A 19,756-nucleotide genomic window follows, 5' to 3' on the forward strand; every position below is an offset into this window, starting at 1 on the left:
CACAATTCAAACAATTTCCAGCGTGGCCAATGAGCCCATTGCAACGCGGCAAATTTTATGCCAGACCGAGGCTAGCGTAAAGGTATTCCACACACACAAGGGTCATAGAAAAAAAACCCAAAAAACAATCCTGCTTTCTCTGATTCCTCCTATTAGCACTGTCACAATACTAAGCAGGAGGGATCACAGAAAGCAAATTCAGGTTAAAAAAAAAAAAGTCTTGGGGGGAAAAAAGTCTGGTGAAAGGTATTTTGTGTGTATATATTGTACCGGTGGCAGGAGAAAAATCAGACGCTCGTACTAAGCATCTGTTTTCCCAACCCCACGCTGACAGCCACCTCTTCTGGGCGCCTGAAGCTGAGGCAGCGCTAGGGAAGCATAATTTTCCCTAGTGCCTCCTTTTTAGCACAACCCCTCATTTAAATAATGCATTGTGCGCCCAGGAGAGGTGGCTGGGCGCACATTAGGAAAACAGGCGCTCAACATCGAAGGGCCGCTTTCTACGCACAACTATCGCATCGGCCTGCGGGTTATGCACCATAGAAAATTAAGGGTAGTCTCTGCTTGTTGGATAGCTATTCCTCCAGACGTCTGGAAGTCGACCAGATCCGCCCCTTGTATGAAGGCACTGAGCCCTCTGTTGGATTCCGACCCCATCCCACCCCCTCGTGGGTTTGAGTCAGGCTTTCCAGTCACGCACTGTCACTACCAAGGGAGGAAAAAAGCCAGCCAGTTCTACCCTAATGTGTAGCTAGAAGGCGTGCTGCTGTTTATTAGGCCCACACACGCTAGCCACTACAATGCACTGTTCGTATAAAGAACTCTTAATAGACACATATCTGCCTTTCAGGGCCCTTCTAAACTGTGAACCTTGAACGGGAGGGCTTTATGTATCAGTATGCAGACCCCATGGCTCTTGGTGTTGTAGGATTTGTAAAAGACCTGCTCCACATAATCTCTCAAGCTTTTCAGGTTCTTCTGTGTCAGTTATATGCGTTTCTGTAGCAGAGCTGTGTTGAGCACTGCTTTAGGAAGTGAGAAATGCACTTTTGCTTGATGGGGAAGGAACACCATGGCCATTCCAGGACTCCAAGCCAATTTTTTAATTAGTCACTCTCAAAAGTCGGGTACCAACAGGTCTGATCAACCTGAGATTTCTACAGCACCAGGTGCCCCGTCTTGAGCATTCAGCCTTAGTAGTAAATGTCCTCTCCTTTTCTGCTGTGAGAACATTTTAAAAACCCCAAAACAGACCCTCTCTCCTAACCCCATATCCATTCAGGGTTTAGGGATGACAGACCCCCCCCCCCCCCCCCCCGGACAGTACTCTCAAGGCCAGAGTTCTGCCACCTCCCTCCAGACTGATCCATTCCCTCTTTTAACCTTCCTAATACCTCCCCCCCATACACATCCTTCCCTCCCCCAGTGAATACCCCCCAACGCACTGCACCTAATTCTGAAACAAACCCTCAAACATTACTCTTCCAGCCACTTTGACCCCTCCCCCCAGGCCCCTGCCCTTTAATATCCAGCCTCATCCCCACCCCCCACTACTTTGTAAACTCCCCGGGAAGCAGGGCCGCTTATGCAACCAACGTGGGTGTCTTTAGCTCCATTGTTATAAACCAAATATTTAAGCCCTGACCATGTTAAGTATACAAGCAGACAGTGTGCAAAAAATACATAACGCTATACAGTCTCCCACCCACACAACCGAGACAGCCTATACCAGGACGCTAGCAGCAAGGCCTACCGATGCCGTGCCCCCCCTGTATTTATTTGCTCCGTCTGTTTCTGCCTGCCAAGTTCTCCAATCTGGCACCGACCATCTCCAATTCCTCCAGGCTCGCGCGTTGCCACGTTCATGCTGCCATTTCCTCTTTGTTGGAAAAGCAACTTAAATTTTTGAACGTATATGTTTACATGCTACACAGTTCAACGTGATCAGAATAAGTACAATAGGACAAACACAAAGGCCAGGGCCGCTGAAAAGCTCGCCCCGATCCTCCCCCACCCCCCCCCCCCCACTGACCAACTGCACCATATAATGGGGGGGGGGGGGGGGAGGCAGCAGAAAAGAAAACCCCCAGGAGATCACCCCCAAACCAGTAAAACAATGAGAGCTCTTCAGAGTCTGCTCAGCTCCCGCTACCCAGTAATATAATCGCACCCTTTTAGGCATTTCTTAGTGATCGTCTCTCAGCTGCATTTCCAGCACAGCCTTGCTTCTGACTCTGTTGTTCCTCCCCAGGCTGTCCCAAATGGCGCTGGGCTTCTACCAGCGATTCAAAAATCTTGGGTTTATTAGGGAAGACGACCTTTACATGCACAGGATACTGGACGGTGTACGAACGTCCACAGTGCTGCAGTGTTTTGGGTTTTTTTTACTGCAGCAAAACTGGCCCTCTTTTGCAGAGCCACTGAGAAATCCTGGAAGAACATGACTTTACAGTTTTTATAAAGGATCTCACATTTGATCATGGGGCCTCCATAATTCTGTTAGCATCTGGAAAGGCATGGGGCTTGCATTAGGACAGTACAAGGCCGCCCGCCCGGGCCCAGTTTTGGTGCCAAAAGCGCTATGAGCAAGCTCCAGCCTAATGTGGCCCTCACTTGCTGATAAATCGAGCACCTCCAACAGCCCCAACACCGAGCACCATCTCCCTGATGCTGCAGCGGCAGCCCTGGTTTTCTAAGTCGTCGATTTTGTCTGTTGCCTCCGTAAAGACCATCTTGCGCCACGCCTCAGTCACAGAGACCTCTAGTTCCTCCATTTGCATCTCCGACTCCAGCCGCTCTGCATTCTCCTACACAGATGCCACAAACTCTGCTACCTTCTCCACTATGGCCGCAAACTTTGTTAATTGTCGAAGTAATTTTTAAAGAGATAGTTGAACATAATCTGAAGCTGCTTTGGCATATCTATAGGGGTTGTCAGCGCGAGCCACGTGTCATCCGAGGCCTGCTCCTCCGCCTGCACTCTTCCACCCCGTGAATTTTTGTTGCCAGATTTCAGCAGCTTGACCGTCCTTTCCGCTCACATATCAGGCAGTAACTTGGAAGGCACCTCGACATCTGGGCACAGATTGGGTAAGAAGTGCTTAGGATGTTATCAGATTTCAGTTCTGGGGGAGTGAGAGCCTCAGCTACAAGCGTCCTCTCACTTCAGCACGGTGACTGCCAATTCTTGCCACTTCCAAACAGTACACGAATCTTGGATTTCTGTATCCTAAATATGCAATTTTACATAGATTTGTATTAAAAGAAATGGTGCCCCTTAAAAATTCTTCGTGTTCTTAAGAACATAAGCAGTTTCCTTCTGCTCCTTTGGGCTTCTAGTTCAATCAGAAACAGGACTGGGATCTGGCACCAAGAGCTTTCACTCGCATCTACCTGGGGATTTTACATTTTATTTTACTACTAAGTGATCTAATGTAGATGATCTTGTATGTAAAAATGGTTAGTTGTCTAGGAATGGTTGATAAGTGCTTTATAAATTCTACAAATAAATCCCCTCCCAACACATCCAGCACATTCATCACAGTGAGAGTCATCAGGGCCAAGGGCTATGCACTGGTGCGCCATACAATACCCTGGAACTGTAAAAGCACGAAATCCAATCACTCGGCAAATCTCTAGGGGTTAAGAACATAAATTGCCATACTGGGTCAGACGACCAAGGGTCCATCAAGCCCAGCATCCTGTTTCCAACAGAGGGCAAACCAGGCCACAAGAACCTGGCAAGAACCCAAACACCATGAAGATCCCATGCTACTGATGCCAGTAATAGCAGAGGCCATTCCCTAAGTCAATTTGATTAATAGCAGTTAATGGACTTCTCCTCCAAGAACTTATCCAAACCTTTTTATTAACCCAGCTACACTAACTGTGCACTTCCTCTGGCAACAAATTCCATAGCTTAATTGTGCATTGAGTGAAACAGAATTTCCTTCGATTAGTCTTAAATGTGCTACATGCTAACTTAATAGAATGACTAGGGGGCACTCCATGATCTGAAAGAATAATAACCGATTCACATCTACCCATTCTAGACCTCTCATGATTTTAAAGACCTCTATCATATCCCCCCTCAGTCGTCTCTTCTCCAAGCTGAACAGCCCTAACTTCTTCAGCCTTTCCTCATAGGGAAGCTGTTCCATCCTCTTTATTTTGGTTGCCTCTCTGTACCTTCTCCATCGCAACTATTTTTTTTTTCAGATGCAGTGACCAGAACTGTACACAGTATTCAAGGTGCAGTCTCACCATGGAGCGATACAGAGGCATTATGACATTTTCCATTTTATTAACCATTCCCTTTCCCTGGTTTGAGGAAAGGCTTTTAAAACCATCTATTTTTTGATGATTTGACAGTCCCAATTCAGCCTGTAAGAATCTTGGAGTATTAATTAATTTAGACTTTTCATTTCGGGAACAGCTACGGGCAATAGTACGAACTGGCTTCTTTAAGCTTCACAAATTGTGACATTTAGACGGGGTTGATTTCAGAGCTGTAGTTCAGGCATTTTTCTTCTCTGCTTTGGACTATTGCAATGCCCTATATGCTGGCTTGCCTAATTGCCATCTGAGGGAATTGCAACTAGTCCTGAATGCGGCTACCCGCTTGCTTACAAGGTTCCCTCTCAGGGATCATATTACCCCCGTGCTGAAGTCCCTGTGCTGGCTTCCAGGTAGCCAAAGAACTAGATTTAAGTATTATCTTTGCCTCATTGCACAATCTATGGGGAAAGGCAAGAGTATATGAAAGTGAGTGGCTTGGTGTCTTCCATCTTGGTTGCTGAGTTCTGAGGGGGGCTCGATTATCTGTTCCTGGAGTAATTAAAATTAGATCACAGGAAACTAGGAAAAGGGGCCTTCTCTTGGGTGGTGCAGTCTTTATGGAATAGTCTCCTTGTGGACATTCGACACTTACCGGACCATATGGTTTTTCATAAGCAGGTGAAACCTTTGGTTGAGCTGCTAGTGTTTGTATCTGTTTTTATGCTGTTTTGCCTTTTTATGGGTATGTAAACTTGTAAGCTACCCAGATCAGATGTCTGGTAATTGGGTGGGTTAGAAATTACTATAAATATATTTCTGTTGTGCAATGACTGACTGCTTGCCCCCAGGGATGAATACTGCCTCCATGGCATCCAGCCCAAGAAGCAGAAGACCTAACCTGAGAAGCAAAGCCAAGCCTTTGGCATGGTAGTGCCCTGCATTTGCTACTTGACCAGCCTCTCCCACTTTTTGCTTGTCCTTTTTCATTATATTGGCAGAGGAAGAATCAATTAAAGTTACAATATGATTGATAGGTCACTAGGTGTGATGAAATCAACAATTGCCCATATTATAGTAGCAGTTAGGAACCCATAGGTCACACTTTCCCTAAAAATTACCGCACTTCTCTGGTATACAGTGAACTCAGTCTTTTGCCTTTACAGTGCTCAACTGGCATAATGCAACCATGAGGCAAAATGCTCCCTGTAGTATCTTAATGCTACATTACTTTAAAAGAAGCCAGTTAGGGTTGCTACCTCCTCACCCAGATCAACCCAAAAATGCTGATTCAGTCCTGATTTTGCTCCACTGTGCGCACAAAAGTATAGTCCTATACATATATATATATTTTTTTAAAGGAGCAGGACTGATCAACCTGGATGAGATGACAACCCAAACTACTGTTTGCAGGAACATGAGCAAACATCCCAACAATATGCAAAGGAAGAGTAGGGACTGCTGAGGAGCAAATGTCCACATGTACAAGGGCAAGAAACAGGGAGGGCATTTACAGGAACACCCATGAGTGAATATTGAAAAGTTTCACTCAGCTAAAAATCTGGTTTCAAGCAGGCAAATCTACCAGCATAAGAGTCTGGCTCTTTTAATCAGCCAACTCTGTTCAATTAAAAAGTCACAAGCTGTGCACATTTAGCTTGGTAAAAAAAAAGAGAGACCAGGTCAAAGGCATTCCTGGAGCTAGCTTTCAAATTTAGCCAGTTAGTAAAATATTCAACATTAGATACATTTAGCTGGGCAACCCTGGTCACATAAATGGTAGGCTTAAACTCCCGCTCAAATTGTAAACAGATTTAGCCGTATATTCAGTCATATGTAAAGTTAATTGGGTACATTTACCCAACTACCTTACCAATTCAGTGGGTTTATGACTATTGACCACGAAGTTTGCAAAGCTGTTTCATGTCTGCATGACATGCTGTAACTAATTGGGAAAGACCACACTGTCACTATTCTGAAGTTAAGTTTGGCTTAGTTTTTTTTCTTGATGAATTGAAACAAATGATTTTCCAATCTAGGTTAGTCCAAAAATCCAGATAGCTCAGCGTCTTGTCTCAAGCAGTGGTAAGCAAAGTACACTTAGACATATGTCGAGGTGACCATTTGCTGTCATAACCGTATGTAGCAGTAAGGTATGGGGTGCATCCCTAACTAATGTCAAACAGCCTATGAGTGAGTCATCCTGCTTTAAATGTGGTCAAGGAATAGAAGGCAGACCTTTCTGCAACACACACTTATTTTGTTTCCAGGATATGATATCATTAGAGCTTCACTCAGTTAAGAACATAAGAAAGTGCCATACTGGGTCAGACCAAGGGTCCATCAAGCCCAGCATCCTGTTTCCAACAGTGGCCAATCCAGGCCATAAGAACCTGGCAAGTACCCAAAAACCAAGTCCTACACATGCCAGCTCTTCCCACTCATCAGTTTAAAGAATACTTTGATAATAAACCTGTTATAAATTGTATTGCTGTAAATTGCTTCAAGGTGGGTGTATCCAATGCAATTCACAAATATGAAAAAAAGAAATAGAATTTGTCAGTATTTCACAGCAAACTAAAATTTCTATACTATAATTCATGATAAACATCTGCTGGCACACTGCCAACTGTCCCAAAGTTACATTTAACATTAAGCTCTACAAATGAAGCATCACCATAAGTTTGCACTAGATGAATATGGAAGCTGGTAAAGGGTTTATCATAGCTGTATTATATTATTTTTTGAAAGATACCATCTCCTACAATGCAATCTAGTTCTGTAGCATCAAAAAAGGTTGACATCTTCTTGAGCTATAAAACTTAATGTGTCATCGCAATAAATCCCCAGTTCCTCAGGAACCTCATTTCAGAAGACTTTTGCCATGGCACAAAATGGAAGAAAGCTGTAGTTCAGCCTTGGCCTGTCTCCAACCAAATTCTCCTGCACTTGCAGAAAAACAGGGGAAACGGCAGATAGAGAACTTGATAGAAGTAACTTAAAATAATCTGCATCTATAAAAAAAAAAAAATCTAGTTTCCTGTGCAGGATTGTTTTCTAAAAACATGATCCCTGATTGTAATTCATTACTTAGAAAACTGGAATTAGTTTCCTTAATGACCCTGGAAGAAAATAGATTCTTTGTGAGTTGCAACCCCATTCGCTGGACCCACATAAGAATTCTCCAGAAATGAGGAGGATGTACCTGAGCTCGCGAACACACATGGCCTGTCCACAAGACCTTTCAAGATTAGGCAGACCACTCATTCAGATGAACAGGGTAAGGATAAGAAAGAAAGGACCCATGTGGTCTCAAATACACATCTCTTAAGAATCCAGTTTAACAGATGAGGCCAACAGAAAAGATTCAAGCAGCAGCTTCTCTGTTGTGCTAAAAAGAGCGATACTGACTATCCTGGATCAGTTCTCAGGCTAGGCCATCACAATCTCCCCTCCCCGTCACATAACGTGCTGCTGACTTGAAAGCACTGTAATCTGTCAGTCAATCACTGTCCCCCTTACCCAAGTAAGTGCCATAGGTCACGTTTCTGTACTCATCCCAGGAGATGACGCCGTCTTGATTCAAGTCAAACTCGTGCCACTGGCGCTCCACATTGTCATATATGTACTTCTTCTGGGCCTTCTTAATCCAGGCTTTCAGCTCCCCCTCCGTCACAAACCCATCCTTATCCTCGTCTATTTTATCTACAATCATTCTACAAAGACAAAACAGCAGATTTCAAGGCACCGAGGAGGCAGAGCGGGGACCTACCTAAGATGTAGCCGTAGGTGACGTTTCTATACTCCTCCCAGGAGATGAGGCCGTCCTCATTGAGGTCGTGCCCCTTCCACTGGCGCTCTACGTCCTCATAAATCCAGCGCTTTTGGGCAAATTTTATCCAGTCTCTCAGCTCCTCCACAGTTACAAACCCGTCCTTGTCTTCATCTATTTTAATTACAATCTTTCTGTAGAAAATGCAGAAAAATCCAGCAAAAGGTTAAAAGAAAAAGAGCTCTACTACTAACCACTGGAGCTTGAGTATTCTCCCTATAGGCAGGGTGGCTGCTTTATGGACTCTTCCCAAAAAAAAAAAAAAAAAGTAGTCAAATCAATCTGATTGGCTGTGAGAATGTAAAAATGAGTTAATGGCTCAGATTTTTCATATATCAGCTTTGGCTCCATTACCGCTCTGCCACATGCCAGATTAGGTCAGCCTGATGGGCCTGGAATTCAGCACTCTACGGAGAAGTCAAATTGGAGACTAGGGCTTCATTCCCGACTCAGTATTCACAGCCCATAGATGGAAAGGACAGTGCAAAGTCTTGCTCCTGATATGGAAGCTGCATCCACTTGTCATTAAGAAGAGCCCCCAGATACTTGGCGTGGCTATGGGAAGGGACAGGGAGAAAAAGAGTGGACATACCGGGAGTCTTGAATGACAACTCTCTCAATACAGCTGTAGGAGAAGGTATAAGAGGCCATACATGACAGCGTCCTGATAAGAGCTGTCAGGCAGGCCCTCAAGTTGGAAGATGATAAAAATAATTTAAATGCTGAATCCTGGTAAAATCTGGGGAAGGAAAGATTTAGATGTATGACTTTGGAAATTCTAGTCTTAAGAAATGGAATCTAATTTTATTTTTCACGTATAGCAGCCTCCCTGCCTATAGCAGTCGTGCTTTTCCTAAGCATTCTTTGCGTTCACTGGTGCAACCTTACGACAATGTACGTGGAGGAAACTCTACATCTGCCTTAAACTTCTACTTAGCACTAAAATCAATGACAAATGCAGTGCTATTTACAAAATCAAGTTTGGGTTTTGTCTTTTTAAATTCCTGATTGTTAAGAACAGGACAGTTTTAGTCTGTATTTTGTGCTTTTTAAACGTTGCACCAGTAAAGGCATACAAGGAGAAGATACTCAGTCCAAGCGTCCTTCCAAGCTGAAGCCAAGCAACAAAGCAAAGACCCAGTAACAGCAGCAGAATGAACCCTGTGCCCGAGGGTGAGTGGAGAGGAAGAGGAGAACAGCTGGCAGCGTATGAAGGTCTCCTGGAGAGTCCCAGAGAGAGTCATTGTTCACCATCAGGCGAGAAGAAACGGAAAATTACTTCCAAAAATGCAAACCACTAGAAATTCTGACCCCCCCCACCCTGACATCGCTCAGTGACAGCAATGACCCTTGTAGCCAAACAGAAGGGGTGAGGGCACCGCAGTGATCACAATGCTGTTTCTAAAATAAGGCACAGCATGGTGGGGGGGGGGGGGGGGGGCACCTGTTCTGCCATTCTTTCCTGCAAGTTTTGGGATTGCTCCAATCTCTCCTACCCCACCTCTTTTTTCAATGCAGTACACATTAAAATCGGTCAAACTCAGAACACCATGAAGAAGGTAGCTCTTTTAAAATGTTTGCTCTTGGCTGAAGTAGGCCTGGCATTGTGGTATCCAGTTTCTGGATCCTCTCAGCAGCAGCAGTGTGCTTGTACATGGAAGTCTTTATAAAAAGCAATGCAAAAGCTGAAGAGCAAAGGACAGGCAGACAGAGGAGAAAAGGAGAGAAAGAAAGAACATTATGTGAGATTACTCAGCTCGGTCGCTACATGTGCAAAGACATACCCAGTTATACATTCTTGTGCCTTTAGACATGCGATCCAGTCCCCCCGTGCTGGCTTTACCAAAGCAACAGAACAGGAAAGAACTGAATTCTACAGTGAAAAATGGGGCACTTCAATCTATCGCATGACAGCTTCAGCGAGGAGAAGCGGAACCAAACAGCTCTGAAAAACAATTGGAGGTGACAGCAAGCGGAGGGGGGGGGATGTCATTTCGGTGGTAGCGCAGCAGGTGACCCTGAACCCTCCAGTGAAAGCGGGGTGTCTCTTCCCGCGTCTCGGCTTTTCCACCTCAAGAGCTGCTAACATCACTCAAATTAAGGCAGCAGCGTGGGCTGTCAGTTTGTCAGTCTTGGCAGCTCCTGGCTAGAGCACATGATTAGCTGCCACCCTAAATCCATTCTGAGAGGCTTTACATGGGGATGTAACCTTACAGCTGCCACAAATTAAATAAAATGATGGATTTTTTATAAAACTGCTGGTTCTCTCTTTAGGGGATCTTTTTTGCATACTAACAAGAAGCTTAAATGAAATGAAATCTTTTAGTCCTGCTCAGCTCCACTGGATCTCCCTTTTTACTGTTTAGTTATGTTATACTGTAGGTTTTTGCTTGCTTTTTTCTTATGTAAATTTATAGTGGTTTGTAAAAGTATTCCACCCCCTAAAACGTCAGCAGATTTCTATGGATTACAAATGACTCTTACACGAATACAAGATATGCCATACTGGATCAGACTAGACAGTATGTTTATTGCATACCAGCATGCTCTTTGAAAATGTACTAAGTCAAGTTATTTCTTTGTTTTTGTAAAAATTAAAAAAAAAAAAATGTTTAAATGCCGCTGCATGAGTATTTAACCCTTTCAGACTTCTACTTGGTAGAACCACCTTTTGCTGCAATAACAGCTTTAAGTCTGTTGGGGTAAGTTTCCACCAGCTTTGCACACTGTTGGGAGGGATTTTTGCCCCTTCTTCCTGGCAGATTTGCCCCAGGTTGGTTGGATGCAGCTTATGGACTGCAATTTTCAAATAGTGCCACAGATTCCTGATTGAATTGAGATCTGGACATTTGATTTGTCCATTAAGGAACATTTTTGTTGTTCAGCCACTCTCCTGTGTTGCTTTGGCCTTGTGCTCAGGATCACTGTCCTGCTGAAAGATGAAATTTCTCCCAAGTTTTAGATTTTTAGTAGTCTGAAGCAGGTTGTCTTGCAGTGTCTCCATCCGTCCTTCGATTTTAACAAGATGCCCAGTCCCCACTGGGGAAAAAGCATCCCCACAACATGATGCTGCCACCCCATACTTTACAGTAGGGATGGTGTTTGCTGAGGAATGGGCAGCTTTATGTTTGCACCCAAATAATGTTTTGAATTTGTCAAAAAGCTCCATTTTTTCGTCTCATCTGAGCACAAAACTGATCCCACAGTTTAGCCGAGTCACACTGATGCTTTCTGGCAAACTCCAGACGTGCTTTGATGTGGTTTTCTTCAGTAATGGCTTCTTTCTAGCCACTGCCCCATGGAGGCCAGGTGTATGCAGGGCTCTTGATATGGTTGACTGGTGCACCTCCACGCCAGTGTCAGCCACCGAGTGCTGTAGCTCCTTCAAAGTGATTGTTCTCCTCTCTGTGGCTTCCCTCACAAGTCTCCTCCTTGCTCTGACATTGAGTTTTGAGGGATGGCCTTGTCTAGAATGCTCTTTGGTCTTCATTTTCACAGCTTTCCTTCAGAATCCCAGTCTGACCAATGGTACTGAATTAGGGGTCTTTTATCTAGAACAGCTGACCTTTCTTAAAAATTCACAGGTAGTGGCCTATTGTAAGCCGGTTGTTAGGGCAATATCTTTACTTTATGTAAACTTGGAGCTTTTGACAGCTCGGGGCTGAATACTTATGCAAGCAGCATTTTTCAGCAGAGAAATAACGAATTGTGACTTTGAAAATTTACTTTAAGAGGATACTGGTTTGCAATAAACACTGTCTGGAACAATCTGTGTCATTTCTAATCCACTCAAATCTGCTGACCTTTTTTTTTTTTGGGGGGGGGGGGGGGGGGGGGGGGGTTCGAATAGTTTTGCAAGCCACTGTATATTATAAACTGTCTTGAATCTTTGACTAGGCCAGGGATGGCCAATGCCGGCCATTGAGAGCCATAAACAGGCCAGGTTTTCAGGCTATCCACAGTGAATATGCACGAGATAAACTTGCATACAATGGAAGCAGTGCATGCAAATCTCTCTCATGCTTATTCTTTTGAGTATCCTGAAAACCTGGCCCATTTATGGCTCTCAAGGATGGGAATTGGCCATCCCTAGACTAGGTGGTTTAAAAATCTTTAAAATAAGAAGTCTTTCTTTAGTCCAGGAAGGAGACAAACTCATAAGATTTCTTGTTTTTCAAAGCCCTAACTGTGAAAGGCAATTTAATAGGGAAAGACAAAAAATGTTTCCCAAAACATGGCTGGCAGGTTCTTTGGTCACTAGGTTTCGGAGAGTTTTTTTGGGGGGGGGGCTCAGCTTCCTGCTCTAATACTTTTTCAACTGCAACCAGAGCTGAGATCCATCATCATAAACCTACATTTGTAACTACCCCAGGCTTTCCCTCCTATTTTTACAGCCCCCTTCCAACTCAGCCCGGCCATCACAGCAATGGTCCTCAACCAGTGGCCACAGACCGTGGCTCCCTCTGAAACCCAGTGGATGTGGACCTAGGTCTGGCCACAGGATGTCACCACTGAGCAATGGCCAGAGGCTGCAAACTCTGCCTCCGTGGCAGCCCCAGCTAGTCTAGGGAAGAGAAGACCTGACCCGAGAATCAAACTCACATGGCAGTGTGCAGCCCTTGCCACCGGGCCTTGTCCTTCTGTAACTGGTCTTAAGGGGAAGAACCCACAACACAAACCTCTCTTTTAAAAACTGCACACCAGCAGGAAATAATTTACTCTTTATTAGAAAATTACTTCTTTTGTGCTGTAGCCTGCTTGCATGTTTTCTGGGGTTTTACCTCTTCCCAGTTTGCCATAGCCCTTGGGTGGGGCTAATTTATTTACAATTATTTTTTTGCTGTTTTATTTTTTTGCTCTGGTCATTTTCTATGTTTTTTTGTACCGCTAAACTTGATAGTGTAAACAAGTCTAAAACAATAATAAATGAGGATGTATGCAAATAATGTCAAACATCACCTACTGCATCCAATGAACTCCCCCCCCCCCCCCCCTCCCGATGCATATTTTGGCGACACTAGAATCCAGCAGGCTATAAACAAACACTGATGGCTAGCGGAGAGGTTGCCGACACTGTGACCTTACCCCAGCCTCTCCTTACTCTCCTCGGGCGTCAGCTGGTCGAAGGTTTTTGCCTCCTCAGCTCCAAGGAAGGCATCATGGTCATACTCAAAGTTCTGGCCATCCTCATGAACTTTATCGCTGAGCTGAGGGTCGTGGTGCACTCGCTCTTTCTTGTCAGTGGGTTTGCTCAGGGCACAAACTGCACAAAGGGACAGCCACACGAGAAACTGCCCCAAATCCATGACCAAGGTGAGCCCTGAGAGAGGAGAAGCAAACAGAAGAGAGAAATTCAGTCGCTGCAGAATTGGGGTTATTTCTGCTCTAATAAAGAAATAAAAATAGAGCAGTAAAGTCTAGGTAAAATCTGCTATAACAAAACAGGCACTTTTCTCAAGCACCTTATATATTTATTCATCAAAAATACAATGTAGTTAATTCATCACAAAAGATACATCTAACCTTACAGCATTTATCGATATATACAACCTATTAAAACAAACCACACCACTCAATCAACTCACACACCTCTTCACCACATAACACCACACATCACGCTTACATCATCATAACCAACCACAGAATCTAATCAATACCCTTCTAAGATTCTCAATACACAAAATAAGACCATAGGCACACTATCTTGAAGTCTTCAGTAATCTTCAGTATTCCAAGTAGGAACAGTAAAGTTTTCCCAAAATCTATATTGAAAGTTATGTGCACTTATACTTAACTTGTATCAGTCAACTGAACAGTCAAATGTCCATCCAATGAGCTCACCGATATAACAAGCTAAAAAACATTAGGCCACTCTCCAAGCCTTTGTTCCTCCTCATGGCAGAACGCCAGAGTCCTCAGGATGGATGGACAATGTTCCAAGACGCACCAACTTGCAGTCCAAATCCTCAAATCAAATTTGAAAATATATATCCCACTGTCGAGGCGCTCAGCTTCACATTATAGTAGTTGTAGAATTACCGTCTCCCGACGCTTTAGCATTTTGGCACACACTTGTGCCTGCATCAGGGGAATTCTTATTCCATTACCCAATGGCAGGGTCCATATCGCTGACGTCATGGCATAAAGTACTTATCTCCTAATACAACTGTGGACCTAAAAGAGGACTATCAAGTCATCTTCTTGAAGAATTACATGAATGTGTGGACCTGACAGAAAATCTCAGGGCCGACCATTCAACTCAGTACATACCTGCGATGGTCAGCCCTGAGATAGAAAACTATCTTTCAAGACAGATTTTGGGAAATTGGAAAACATTACTGTTCCTACTTGGAACATTAAAAATTACTAAAGATTTCAAGGTAGTGTGGCTATGGATTTCCTTTCCCCAGAGACTGCAAACTCTGCCTCCATGGCAGCCCCAGCCAGTCTAGACAAAGCCAAAGGAGAAACAATTGCAGTTCTTTAGTCAAAAGCTGAGGCATATCATGCATGCTTACCTTTTGAGCAAGCACTTTTAGACTGGCAACTAAGTCCACGAGCAGCTGGCTCACAATTCCACTAGCTGCTCAGTCTTTAACAGGCCAATTTTCAGCCACAGCCAAGCACATAATCTAAGTAGCCAGATGCTGGCCTACTAGATGTAAGATCAAATATCACACAGGAGCAAAGATGCACTTAACACATCTAATGTATACACCAAAGCGCAATACTGTGGTTCACTGAAAGGAGTTACCGTGGTGAAATAAAAACTTAAAATGCTACACTTGACCAAGTAAAGTTTGATTTGCGCTTTGGTGTATACAACTAGATGTAAGTACATTTTCAGCCAAGCTTCGATGCTTACATATAGGCCAACATCCTCAGCTAAATACTGGCACCTAGGCTCTACGCTTCTGCCTACCACAACTACGGTGCCCTCCACCTTCCTCAGTATTTTGAAAGTTAAGATGGGGACCCAATGGCCATCTTACATCCTCATCTCCCAACCGAGAAGGAGCAGAGGAGAACCTCTATCTTCGGTGAGCTCAGAGTTTGAGAGCTCCACGGGATCGAAGGGAGAGGAACACCTCAGCCATGACGGAGGGAAAGGCCTGACAGACGGGAATCAGAGAATCAGAGAAAGGTAATATGTAACCGACCTTTACAGAGACCTCCTAAGATTACCTTGGAGGAAATTTGGAATGTCCTTACCTCAATGAACAATTCTATAAACGTGTTGACTTCTATGGTTAAAGAAAGTATGAACAAATTGCAGTGCATGGATAAGAAAATAATTGCTGTTGAAACATCCGTAAAAGAAATGGAAGTCAAAATTGACAAGATGAAGGAAGTTCAAAATAGTTTGATTAAATTGGAGAATGTGGATAATAAAAAATTGGAGGTCGTGGAAAATGAATTAAGGAGAGCAAACTTAAGAATATTAAATTTTCCAAAGTCAAGTATGGTTACACCAAGGGACTTGTTCAAAAGTTATTTGGTCAACGTTCTTAAATTTCCTGAGCAAGCTATTCCTGCGATTTCAAGAATATTTTACATACCGTCCAGTAAAGAGGGAAAGAATGATTTACAAAAATCAATTGAACGAATCTCTGGTTTATCTGACTGCAATTTTGGAAATGTCACAGGAAATAATAAATTGATACTAGAGCCACACTCTTGGTTACGTTTATTTTTATCTCCAAGAGAAAGACTCTGTATTTATATTAGCTTTCCGAAATCAAAAGCAAGAATTTTATGGGCAACAAGTCCGTGTCTTTCCTGATATTACGAAACTTACCCAGGAAAGAAGAAAAATGTTCCTGGTCCTGGAAATGCTAAATATCTTCACTTTCCTTCAAAATGTTTGATTATACATCAAAATTTGATACACATTCACTCAACCGGAACAGCTACGTCTCTTTCTGGACACTCATTCATAAATATCTCTGTTCAGAGGTTGGCTATTAAAAGAAACTGAGTGTGGATACCATAGCAGCAATTTAATTGTTAGATTTTTCTTTTGTTCTGCTCTCTTTTTGATTTCTTGACTCCCAATATTCTTATTATAGTCTTGGACTGTATTTCTTTATAATAGTATGAGTACAATTACTTGTAATGTTTCAAAATGTATATGAAGTCGAATTTTTCTGAATAGTGAATACTATTGTAATATATGGAAATTCAATAAAAAAAAAAAAAAGAGAGAGAAATAAACTAAAGACAGGTTGCAGTTTCCACTTCCCTTTATCAAATCAGATAATTTGATCTCTCAGAGACGCATGCTACCAACCAGAATGAGGAAGTTGATCTGATCATATGTAGTTAAAATTCACTTGCATTCCTAGGATTATTTTGATATATCTATCCATAGAAGGTAAAGCAATTTAACAAATCAGTTCGCTATATCCATGTTCTCCAATATTAATAAAAAATATATTCATAAGGCACGCATTACTCATGTAGTGGTCAGCTTAAGCAGTAATCAACTTATCTATTACTATATATGGTGATTTTATCCTCTAACATATCTTGTCTTCCTAGCAATGCTAAGCTTTTTCATCTTTAGTTCCTAGCCTTAGGCTTACCAGTATGGCTGAAACAGCTTATTTGGGCAGTCCCTAATCTTTGGCAGCTACTGGCATCACTAATAAAAGATTTTAACTAGAAAATCCTGCAAATTACAGAACAGAGTCTTACCTCTGCCTGATTTGGTATTCTGTGCTGCCCTGATGCCAAGCTGGGAGGAGGTAAGATGTATCCTCCTCCTGGCTTTGGGAGATTTCAGGGAATTTTTGGTGGGTCAAGGTACAATTAGAGCTTACTTTTCTGCTTTGTTTTCCTCAAGTCTTGACAGGCCAGTCTTCACAGTGGGTTTTGTCCCGCTATCAGCAGATGGAGAGAGCTCCAGACCTCTTCCCTGAAGCTCTTTCCTATATAGGCCGATTCGGCCCAAGCTGATGCTATTTTTCAAGTTTGCCTTCCAATCCCTGCTGTTTCCTGAAGATTACCCTTCTCTTCCCCCTGGTCACCCAACCATGAAGGGACATGCTGGGTGGTAGTGGTCAGAGCAGGGGTCGGGAACCTTTTTGGCTGAGAGAGCCATGAACGCCACATATTTTAAAATGAAATTCCATGAGAGCCATACTAACTACAACCCCCTACTCTCCTGACGCCCCCCAAGACCGTCCAAATTAATTTACTACAACCCCCCACCCTCCTGACCCCCCCCCCCCCAAGACCTGCCAAAAGTCCCTGGTGGTCCAGCGGGGGTCCAGGGCTCGCAGACAAATCTTTAATAAAAAAGTAAAAATCTAACAAAACCCCCCACCCTCCTGACACCCCCCAAGAACTCCAAAATTAATTTACTACAACCCCCCCATAGACCTGCCAAAAGTCCCTGGTGGTCCAGCGGCGGTCCGGGAGCGATCTCCTGAACTTGGGCTGTCGGCTGCCAGTAGTCAAAATGGCACCGACGGCCCTTTGCCCTCACTGTCACTGGGCCATTGGTCGACCCCAGTGACAGTGAGGGCAAAGGGCCGTCTGTGCCATTTTGACTACTGGCAGCCGACAGCCCAAGTCCAGGAGATCGCTCCCGGACCGCCCTGGACCCCTGCTGAACCACCAGGGAATTTTGGCAGGTCTTGGGGGGGGTCAGGAGGGTGGGGGGGGTGTAGTAAATTAATTTTGGAGGGTCTTGGGGGGGCGTCAGGAGGGTGGGGGGTTGTTATATTTTTACTTTTTTATTAAAGATTTATCTGCGAGCCAGATGCAGCCATCAAAAGAGCCACATCTGGCTCGCGAGCCATAGGTTCCTGACCCTTGGGTCAGAGGGACCTCCTGGGAAGGCAAGCCACCAGCTCGCCTCCCTCCTCCCACCAAGATTTATCACTAATATTTTGGCTCCTAAGCCCAGAGGTAGCCCAAACAAAAAAATAAAATATGAGATTAAAGTATGCCCTGATTCTCGGCCAACGAACAAAAGACAAGGCCAGCTCTTGCCCCTCACCCAGAGGGAGCCACTCATTTGCAGGGGTGGTTGCAGTCTTTCCCCCACCCCCTTGGTTGCTTTGAGGTGATATTCCTTCTCTCCTTCTATACAGGTTCTCCTTTTTATATTTTTATTTATTTAAGGGTGGGAATTGGACCTAGTCTGTCAGAACTTACCTTCCTAATTTTTCCTCAAGTCCTAACTGTACCTTCCCTCTTCATCTTGCCAGACCAGTCTTCACAGTGGGATGTGCCTAAGCTATAGACATCCGGGTGATTAAGAATAGGGGACCAATCTCCTCAGGTCCACATACCATGGCCGTCTTGGCCAGTCTGGTGCTACCAGGTTTACCCACCTCTGATGGTACCCGATTCTGTACAGGACTCTCCCTATGACAGGCAAGAGGGGAAACACAGAAGGGCTTTGGTGGGTCATTCTGTGCTAATGCATCGATTCCTTTGGACCCTTGTTCTTCTCTTGCTGAAGAAATTGGCTGTCTTGGTATTGCTTCTCTTGGGCATCAGGTCCCAACTAGGGGCATCCCCATCGGGACACTATTTACTGAAATGCTTACTCCGACAACTCCCACTCTCCTGGATTCATCTTTTGTCAGTTTAGGTAGTCTGCTTGTATGGGTTTCTACACCTGATATGTGAGCCGCCGAGATGTCTTAGAAGTGGCCGTCTGCCCATGCCATCAGTGTGCAAACTCCAATGCCATCTATGGATTCCTGGTTCCTCCCTGCCTGTTTATGTAGGCTACTATAGTTGCATTGTCCAAGAGGATCCTGACTGGGCTAGGCAAGTGTAAGAAGATAATTTTAGGCAGCTTAGCTAGATCCTCAAGACACCATACTGCAAATTGAGAGCTACAGGCTCTAATGATTGATGAGTGTGGATGAATATATTGTATACTAGCTGTACCCGGCTACGCGTTGCCATGGCTCAGTCTGGTTTAATTTCACAATGCGCATTAGCTTCTGCTCCGGCCGTCCCAACTCCCTCCCCCCCCTTCCCCAGCGGTGGACGGACTGGCTTGGCGACTCTTCTACCCTTTCCTCCTTCTGCGTGTAACTGTCTGGCAGTTCCTACTCCCTCCCCCCTTCCCCAGCGGCAGAGGAACGAGCTGAACAGTTTCTCGGAGCGGCGACTCGTCTGCCTTTTCCTCCTCCTCCCCTGTGACACCCAGCACGTAGCGCAGAGCTCTATGGTCCGCACATGCACGGTAGAGCTGCTCTCTACTGCGCATTTGCGGTCCGGTCAGAACCCATTTATATTCTGTTGCTTTTACGTCCAAAGATGGAGCTGTTTTTCCCAAAAAGCGTGTTTTTACCTGTCACAGGTGTGACATCTATATAATATAGGTATATAAAAACACGCGCGTATTCGAAGGCAACGTTGTGTCAAAATTTCAAAGCAATCTGTGAAGAACTTTCGGAGATTTAAGATTTTGAACAAACGAACATTTACATTTTTATTTATATAGATAATTTAAGAACAAATATGGGATAAAGGCATGACACTATCACCATTTGTTCTTTTCATTCCTCAGGCTTCCTAGCACCAATGAGCAGATAGCGTGTTAAGCTAAGACATTTGGTATTTTAACACCTAGGAAGATCAAATGCTAAAGACCAGTACCAATACCAATGAGCTGATAAT

The 19,756-nt window shown here is 44.1% G+C and overlaps 1 protein-coding gene across 4 annotated transcripts in view; it reads right to left on the reverse strand.

Annotated features, from left to right (window-relative positions):
* Positions 1 to 19,756, reverse strand: part of CALU (calumenin) — a 72,739-nt gene that overhangs the window by 18,374 nt on the left and 34,609 nt on the right. For 2 of the 4 annotated variants that reach the window (XM_029615338.1, XM_029615339.1), the window contains exons 2-3: positions 13,193 to 13,427; positions 7,798 to 7,991 (exon numbers count right to left, since the gene is read on the reverse strand). In XM_029615338.1, coding sequence (XP_029471198.1) covers positions 7,798 to 7,991; positions 13,193 to 13,413 — 415 coding nt within the window. In that variant the 5' untranslated portion in view covers positions 13,414 to 13,427. Of the gene's footprint in view, positions 1 to 7,797; positions 7,992 to 8,047; positions 8,242 to 13,192; positions 13,428 to 19,756 lie in introns of all 4 variants that reach the window. The other 2 variants (XM_029615336.1, XM_029615337.1) reach the window with 1 other exon arrangement.

The sequence above is a fragment of the Rhinatrema bivittatum genome, chromosome 9 (assembly GCF_901001135.1).
Source record: "Rhinatrema bivittatum chromosome 9, aRhiBiv1.1, whole genome shotgun sequence".
Classification (NCBI taxonomy): Eukaryota; Metazoa; Chordata; class Amphibia; order Gymnophiona; family Rhinatrematidae; genus Rhinatrema; species Rhinatrema bivittatum.